Genomic DNA, 9,017 nt, shown 5'->3' with positions numbered 1-9,017 from the left:
ACCCCTGACCTGAAGTTATCCACCTGCCTTGGCCTCCCAAAGTGCTGGGATTACAGGCGTGAGCCACTGCACCCAGCAAACTTGCCATCTTGACATATTCCTCCAGTGACTGGCATCCATCCTCGGTTGGTGTCTAAGGTATAATACAACGTATAGGTACTTTAAACGTTTTCAGTAACTTCCACAATGCTAATCAATGTTTTAGGGAAAGGATTACATTTCTTTTTTTAAAATAATTTAAGCAAGTTTTGTAAAAGCACCAAAGGCAAAAAAACTTCATTGAAGTTTTTAAAAAATGTATTCAACTACTGCATTAAGGTACTGTACTTACAGAAAAAGAAAAAAAGGTTTAAAAAAGGACAAGAACAGGAAACAGATGCAGTAAGGGGAGAAGAGTTAGAAAAGAAACTGTGGGCAGGGTATGGTAAGCAGCCAACAATAACTGCCTCAGGTGCCACTTAATGCATTAATGTCCTGGGCCTCCTGAGCATCATGCAAATTAGTGAAACCCAACAGGGGGATTTGCTGTGACAAGCAGCAATAAAAGTAAAGCTGCTGTCTGTATTGGCAGTAAACTACCTGTGACACTGAGATATGCCTTCTGTGTCTGGCTTATTACTCTATCATGTTCCTAAACTGGCTTGTGACAAACACCTGTTACAAAAATCAGATTCCTGGCCTCCACGTCAGACCTAATGAATCCAAATCTCTTGGCACCTGGGTTTGGATTACTTTTTATTTTTAAGTTCCTCAGCAATGATGGATAGCTTTCTTTTTTCCCCCCTAAAAATGTTTCAGGAATAGGATTACGTTTAAGAAAAAATAATTTAAGCAAGTTTTGTGAAAAGCATCAAAGGCTATACCTATGATGCTGACAATATTTCACCTCACTTATTTGCTTCTTTCCCAAGACTTAGTCTTTCTCTTTGAAGGAGCTGTGTTTCTCCTAGTGGTTCTGATCTTTTCATTGAAGCTGCAGGTACAAACGATGGATTGAAGTGACCACCCTTCAATCTCCAGTTCTTCAGTCAACAAATATCAAGTACCTATCAGAGTGCACCCTGTCCTGCAGCAGATATTCAAGGCTCTCCCTACAAGAATGAAGAAGGTGTTTAACCGAAGGGATTGGTGGTAGAATAAAGGGAGCTGGGCGCGGTGGCTCACGCCTGTAATCCCAGAATTTTGGGAGGCGAGTTGGGAGGATCGCTTAAGCCTAGGAATTCGAGACCAGCTCGGGCAACATAGTGGGACATCATCTCTAAGGAAAGAAGGAGGGAAGGAGGAAGAAAGGAAAGGAAAGGAAAGGAAAGGAAAGGAAAAAGGAAAGGAAAAAGGAAAGGAAAAGGAAAGGAAAAGGAAAGGAAAAGGAAAGGAAAAGGAAAGGAAAAGGAAAGGAAAGGAAAGGAAAGGAAAGGAAAGGAAAGGAAAGGAAAGGAAGGAGGGAAGGAAACAGAAAGATTTTAAAAAAGAATTAAAAGGGGAAAAATACAATGTGGCAGTGGGAGAATTAAGGATAAGATGATTGCATTAGTTCACTGACCATCCCTGAGCAACAGAAACACAATCATGAGGAATCCTCGGCCCTTGCCTACAAGAAGCACGAGTCTAGGTTAGTAGCACTGCCAACCGGACCAACCATTTACACTTCTCTGTGAAATGGGGCAGAGCGGGGAGAAAAGAGTGCCTGAGCTCACAGCGTTGGCGGGGCGCAGTGAGGTCCGCCGGGACTGGGCGGAAGGAGATAAGGAACGTCTCTCTCTGCAATTCATCTAGGGGCCTGCTCGGACCCCGTATCTCGCAGCGAGAACTACCGCCTCACTACGCTCACCTTTCCCCGCGCCACCCAACAACTCTCACGTCTCATCCTCAGGGAGCGGGGCGGGGCGAAGCGGAAGGGCAGGGGCCGACACAACCACGCCCACTAGCCGCGCTCCAAGGCCGTAGCCCCCTTACCGCGAGAACGCAGAGTCTCGCGGGCGGCGCACGCGCAAACCTCCTGTGACGCCTGCGCCTCCTGGCTCCGCCCTCCGCTCGTGGGAGTTCCGGATGTTTAGCGTTACCATGGAGCCTGCAGGTGCCCGCGAACGCTGCTTGTCGCCTGGGCAACTGGAGAGGACGAAGCAGGACCTAGGTGGCGGCGGTGGTACCGGCTGCAATGGTGTCCAATCCCGTGCATGGCCTGCCCCTTCTTCCAGGCACGTCCTTTAAGGACTCTACGGTGAGAAGTTATCTGCCAGACTCCCACCTGTCCCCACCTTCCAGCAGCCCAGGAGGGTTCCCCGCTCAGTGCACCTCCATTCCCCTCCACTCAAGTCTGCTCTCCAAACACGTCTTCTGTCCTGACCTTGTTCTTTCTTCTCGGCCGAACTTCTGCCGTTCTTCCCTAGCCAGCCTCATCTTCCCTCTCCAGTCCTTTGCCCTCCGCCTCATCCCTTTTTAGTTTTTTTCCCACTCCATCTTGGCAGTGTGTTGGCGCCTTCATTCTCATCCCGTTAGCCGCGTTCTTTCTTAAGGCTGTGTTCCTCCAACCCCCTGCCTCTTTTCCCTTTAGATCACTGTTTCCCCACGCTAATCCCAAGCTTTCTGGGCCCTCTCCCTAGCTCATTCTCTCACATCATAACCTGTCTCCGTCTGCCCCCACCCTTAAAACCCCCCGCCACTATGCACCTTCATCCTCATTCCCACAGGTCCATCATTCCCGCCCCACCTGCTTCCTCTTCTGAATCCTATACCCGATAGTCTCCCCCACTCCCAGCTCCATTTCCTGTTTTGTATGTATATCGATTCCCCTCCTCTTCTTTCCGCCAGGTCTTTTTCCTTTCTTCTTTATGCTTGCTTCCAACCCCATTCTTTTCTCTCCATCTTCTACCTTTTCCATAATTTAGTCCCATCCTCTCCCTATTCTTTTCTTTCTCCATTGCGGTTTTTCCCCCAAAGCTTGCTCACCTTCCTCCCAAACCATCTTTCCCTGCTTTGTAAGAGATATTCCTTTCCAGTTCCCTCAAGAATTGATTAGTTGCTGTTTATTCTTCCCCGACTCTATTCTTTTTGTTCTAACGTTTTGTAAAAGATTCCTGTTTAGATTTTGTTTTGCTCATTCCCCAACCTTGTGTTTTATTTGCATTTTCTAGACAAAATTCTTTAAAAAGCAGCAGCAGCTTGGATTCTTTTTTTTTTTTTTTTTTCAATTTTTAAACAAAATTTTTTAAAAAACAACAGCAGCTTGGATTTTTTTTTTTTTTTTTTTTTAACTCTTGCCACAGTTTAGCTCTCAAAATTATTTAGTATTTGTTTTAATCCTAACAGGGCTACTGAAATATGTGCTGAAAAATCAATAATGAGATTCAGTAGACTGATCATCACAGATGAGCTAACAGTAGTTTATGTTTATATAGTTTAATACTTTAAACTCTTACCTTCCTCTCCAGCTTCACAAAGTTAAGATAAAAGATTTGGTCAATTTATTTTCTTTGGAAGAATAAATTTAGAATGAAATCGAAAGTTTGATGAGAGAATTTGTATTCTGAATCTCTTTGTGATTATCCCTGCATTAAGACAAAACATCATAGATTTTTAGTTTCAGTGGACTTTTCAGTTTTATGTCATTTAGAAAATGTAGGCACGTGCCTGTCCTATACAGGATGAGCTTAAGCTTTTGGTGTTGGTGAGTATAGACAGGGCTGAGTTGATACAGGGAATTACGGAGGCATGGATGGAAGTACAAAGCTCTAAAAACATATTGCTGTATTACAAGTAAGATGAACTGTGCATTGGACATATTTCAGATTTTAAATACACTGACCAAGTGTCAACCAATTTGCCCTATTTGAAATTTGAAAAGCATCGTCAGTATATCTTCAGCAGTGAAGGACTGAATATGTGTGAATGTAATTCTAAAGACATGCAGATAAGAAGTTAAAACTTTTAAAGGGGAGTGGGAAGATGATTAAAAAAAAAAAAAAGACACACAGAAGGTGAACCATAATGGACAAGTGGGGTGGAAAGGGCCGAGGTTGCCTTGCCTGGTGTGTCTGTGAGTTATGGCTGAGTGATGGTAGAGACATTTGTGTAAAACAAAGAAATAAACTGAAGTTACTGATGTTGCTTCTGTCTTTGGTGGTGGAAGAAGAGCTTGAAGTTCCATAAATTACCCAATGAGGATGTCAACTCAGCGCATTTTGTTCTGTATCATGTTTAATATGTACCTGGAGCAGTCCCTGTTAACTGACTTGTGACTCTGAATACATGACCTTTAAAAACAAATGTCCAAGTTTATAGCCCTTTTAGCAAAAGAAGTTTATTCTGTTGTACCTTTCATCTTGAAAGATGGTAGGCTGGGCTCTAATGCAATTAGGATGTAGAAAGTTTATTTCATAAAAATATATTTTATGATTAATCCTAAATTGTATCTATGTAACTTTATATATTTGAATGTTGTATATATAAAATTTTGAAAGCATCCTCACAACAGAAAAAGGAAAACCATTAACATAACCTCTAATTTGCCTTTCTACTCTTTTTTATGTAATCTTTTAAATAAAAATGTGTTCATTGTAAAAAATCAACATAATTTAGAAATGTATAATACAGAGGACCAAACCGGTCTCTTCATGTACATATTTCTATGCTTATAATTGTAGTATACATATAATTTTATATGTTGCCTTTTCAGGCTTATTAAATCATAAATATTTTCACTAGGTTGCCACATGATCTTTAAAATCAATATTTTAATGACAGCACCATAATCCATTGAGTGAGTTTTCGATCATTTACTCATGTCTTCATGTGATTGTCTTCAACATTTACCATTGTAATAGGCAGCTTCAGGCATATAGCTCTTTCTCATAATTCTGGGTCATATTCTTTTTTTTTTTTTTTTTTTTGAGACGGAGTCTCGCTCTGTCACCCAGGCTGGAGTGCAGTGGCCGGATCTCAGCTCACTGCAAGCTCCGCCTCCCGGGTTCACGCCATTCTCCTGCCTCAGCCTCCCAGGTAGCTGGGACTACAGGCGCCGCCACCTGGCCTGGCTAGTTTTTTGTAGTTTTAGTAGAGACGGGGTTTCACCGTGTTAGCCAGGATGGTCTCGATCTCCTGACCTCGCGATCCGCCCGTCTCGGCCTCCCAAAGTGCTAGGATTACAGGCTTGAGCCACCGCGCCCGGCCCTCATAATTCTGGGTCATATTCTTAAATAAATGGTCAGGGGTAGAATTGAGTTCAAGACTTTAAATATATACCATCCAGTTGCTTTCCAAAGAGTTGTAAGAATGTATCACTGTCATTGTGACAAGGGGAACATGTAAAAATAAATTCATTGCATGTAAAAATAAAATTCACAGAACCATATCTTCTAGGTTCTACAGTTTTATGACCACCAGATATCAGATGAAAAACATGAGAAGACTAGTGAAAAATTTAAGAGTATAGATGAGATACACTTTTAATCTCTCGTGCAAGGTGAATTGATAGTTAAATTGGGCATTACAGAGCAGGGCTTTAAATTTTACTTTAAGCTCAGGTGGCTACTTCGCTCCTTGTTCTTGTTCAAGTGTTATAACTTAAAATACAGAATCTTTTAAGGTAGGTAAGCTTTTTTTTTTTTTTTTTTTTTTTTTTTTTTTTTTTTTTTTTTTTTTTTTTTTTTTTTTTTTTTTTTTTTTTTTGAGACAGAGTCTCACTGTTGCCCAGGCTGGAGTGCAGTGGTTCAATCATAGCTTATCGCAGCTTGGACCTCCCTGGCTTAAGTGATCCTTCCGCCTCAGCCTCCCAAGTAGCTGGGACTATAATAGGCACAAGCCACCACACCCAGCTAATTTATTTATTTTTTTAGTTTTTGTAGAGACAGTGTCTTGTTGTCCAGGCTGGTCTTGAACTCCTGGGCTGAAGTGATTCTCCCTCTTCAGCCTCCTAGAGTGCTGGGATTATAGGCATGAGCCAGCATGCCCAGCCTTAATATTGGTAAGCTTCTTGGTGTAAGTTTCGTGATGCTTATAAGCAAATATTTAAGTTATATTTTTAAAAGTTAATTTTTTTAACCTAAAAAATATTTGTCTAATGTTATTAATGACACATTTCTTTTCTTCAGAAAACAGCCTTCCATAGAAGCCAGACGCTGGGCTACAGGAACGGCTATGCAATTGTTCGACGTCCAACAGTTGGGATAGGCGGAGACCGGCTCCAGTTCAACCAGCTGTCCCAGGCTGTGCTGGATGAGTTGGCCAGTAAGGCACCAGTCTTAACTTATGGCCAGCCTAAACAAGCCCCACCTGCGGATTTTATTCCTGCACATGTGGCTTTTGACAAAAAGGTATCATCTGGAATTTTAGGGTACCCCTTGAATTAGGGTCTGAGAACCAACTGCTTGCAGAAAAGTTAAAACAGTAAACCACAGAATTTCCAAAGTGCTCTGAGGAGAAAATTGTTCAAATGCCTTAACCCTTAGTCATGGACAGCTGAACTCAGGCTAAAAAGAGGCTTTCTTTAGTCAGGAAGCTGATTACAGGGAGTAAAGTAATTCCCTGTAGACTTCACCGGACTATTTTCCAAATGCAGTTAAAGAAAAGTTGGCTATAATTCTGAATTCCTGAATTTATATTCTATGTTTATCAGCCATGTGTTTTCCCCTTTTTAAAGGTACTATATTCTGTAATGGGGACATATCTAATCTCCATGAGATGCAGAATATCATAATGAAAACAATGACTCCATCTATTGTCAGCTTTTTGCAGGCAGTCTCCGTAAGTTGTTTTTCAGGGAACACTTCATGTTTGATATTGCATAACCAGTGGGTGGTATAACATTTTGTTTGTTTCTCATTTATCTTTATGTTTTTGCAGTGTGAGTTTCCTTATTTCCATCTGTTGACATTACCACATCATTCTTGTTTTTCCTTGTCAATGAGCCTCCTCTTTTCACTAAAGTGAAGTAGTCCTAGCCCTGACCATGTAGCAGAATCACTGGCGAGATTTTTAAGAAAATTACATGTTATTCCAACCCTCATCAATTCTAATTTCCAGATGAGCTTTATGTGTAACTGGTTCTGAGAACTACTGATCAGTTTTGATAAGTTAGCTTTCTTAATTTACTCTTAGTCTGTTTCTTTTCTTGTCTTAATTGTTATGTTATCATTCCTGTTAAATGCCTGTAACATTTTCATCCAGCCAGCCAACTTTTGTTGAGTACCTGTTGTAAGCTAGAGGCTGGGGAGGAGCTATGCCATTTACATTGATAATCACTTATTTTTAAACAGTTTTAATATCTCAACTAGAATCCATATCATTTTCTCTTCCCCAGTTAACTCATTTATAGGGACACATTCACATATGCATTCATAGGCCGAACCTAAACATCCACGAAACTGTATGATTTATATAATTTGATATATCTTTTCCTTTTGCTTGTTTCTTTTATTTGTGGCTCTGACAGGCACTGCAAAGTCAGCAGAGAAGGGAGAGGGCTGAAAATACAAGAGAGAAGTGGGATAGGCACTAAATAATTACCAAGATATGAATCCTGGTATGTTTAATTTTTACCGAAAAGAATAGTAAGTAACTGTAATAAAGTAGAGGGTGATAAAGTGATACCTGTCGTAAGAAAGTATTAGTGAAATTCAGCGGAGAAATTGTGCTTGAGTAGGAAATAGGCTTCCTATGTTTTGTTTTTCTGTGTTATTTTACACTAATTGTTGTTACTTACTTTGTACTTATTTAATATTCATAATTCATTTCTTTAAGGATAGTGCACATAAAATACTATTTTTATTTTCCAATTCATTTTACTTGGATCATCACAATTTCTAGATAAATGAGCCTTAGCATAGATAATGGGGTAGAGAGAAGCTAAATGCATGACTTTGAAACTAAGTTTGTTTGTTTATAATAAGGGAATTATGGTTTCTCTGAATTAAATGAAGGTTCTAATTTTTTTAGGAATACCTGGAGGTCCACATAATAGCCAACATATTTGTCTATATTTTGGAAATTCTTAGGACTGTTCCTCATAAACAGACTATAACTTCATTTCTTACTTAGGTAATGAAGACCAGGACATCTATTCCAAGTGCCGTCATCTTTTCCCCTTGCTCCCGTATAATTCCGGCATCACTCACTATATTCTGTTTCCCAGACTGACCTCCAACTCTTTATTTCTGACGTTCATCTTTCATCTTTTTCATCTTCAAGTTTCATATTATTTCTATTTCAGACACTCTAGTGACTACTTCTCTAGCAAGAGTCATATCATCCTGTCCTCTTTCTATAATATCTTGTGACTCCTTTAAGCAAGAGAACTTTGTTTCTCACTTGACTGTCAAATCACTTACAATCTGACTTCTCCCTACCCACAGCCCCAACATACTTTTTCCTAGGTAGCCAGTGCTGTCCCTTTTACCAGATCTGGAGAGGTTTACTTTGCCAGCATTCTCTTTGGCCTGTTGGTGCCACCTGACATTGTTGACCCTCCCTCCCTTCTTGAAACTGCTCTTCTTTTGCCTCCATGACTCTTGTTTTCCTCCTCCTTTCTATGTGATTGCTTATTCTTTAGCCTCCCTTCCTTTTTTCTTTTTTCTTTTTTTTATTATACTTTAAGTTCTAGGATACATGTGCACAACGTGCAGGTATGTTACATATGTATACTTGTGCCATGTTGGTGTGCTGCACCCATCAACTCATCAGCACCCATCAACTCGTCATTTACATCAGGTATAACTCCCAGTGCAATCCCTCCCCCCTCCCTCCTCCCCATGATAGGCCCCAGTGTGTGATGTTCCCCTTCCTGAGTCCAAGTGATCTCATTGTTCAATTCCCACCTATGAGTGAGAACATGCAGTGTTTGGTTTTCTGTTCTTGCGATAGTTTGCTGAGAATGATTGTTTCCAGCTGCATCCATGTCCCTACAAAGGACACAAACTCATCCTTTTTTATGGCTGCATAGTATTCCATGGTGTATATGTGCCACATTTTCTTAATCCAGTCTGTCACAGATGGACATTTGGGTTGATTCCAAGTCTTTGCTATTG

At 40.6% G+C, this 9,017-nt stretch overlaps 1 protein-coding gene across 2 annotated transcripts in view; it reads left to right on the top strand.

Moving 5' to 3' along the window:
- Nucleotides 1–1,943: 1,943 nt before the first annotated feature.
- Nucleotides 1,944–9,017, top strand: part of EFHC1 (EF-hand domain containing 1) — an 84,678-nt gene continuing 77,604 nt past the window's right edge. The window contains exons 1-2 of one of the 2 annotated variants that reach the window (XM_017849603.1): nt 1,944–2,218; nt 6,087–6,308. In XM_017849603.1, the coding sequence (XP_017705092.1) occupies nt 2,156–2,218; nt 6,087–6,308 (285 nt within the window). In that variant the 5' untranslated portion in view covers nt 1,944–2,155. The remainder of the gene's footprint in view (nt 2,219–6,086; nt 6,309–9,017) is intronic. The other variant, XM_017849604.1, reaches the window with a different exon arrangement.

Source organism: Rhinopithecus bieti, unplaced genomic scaffold (assembly GCF_001698545.2).
Source record: "Rhinopithecus bieti isolate Rb0 unplaced genomic scaffold, ASM169854v2 scaffold_31531, whole genome shotgun sequence".
NCBI lineage: Eukaryota > Metazoa > Chordata > Mammalia > Primates > Cercopithecidae > Rhinopithecus > Rhinopithecus bieti.
The sequence above is the reverse complement of the archived record's forward strand: the minus strand, read 5'-3'. Positions and strand labels throughout refer to the sequence as shown.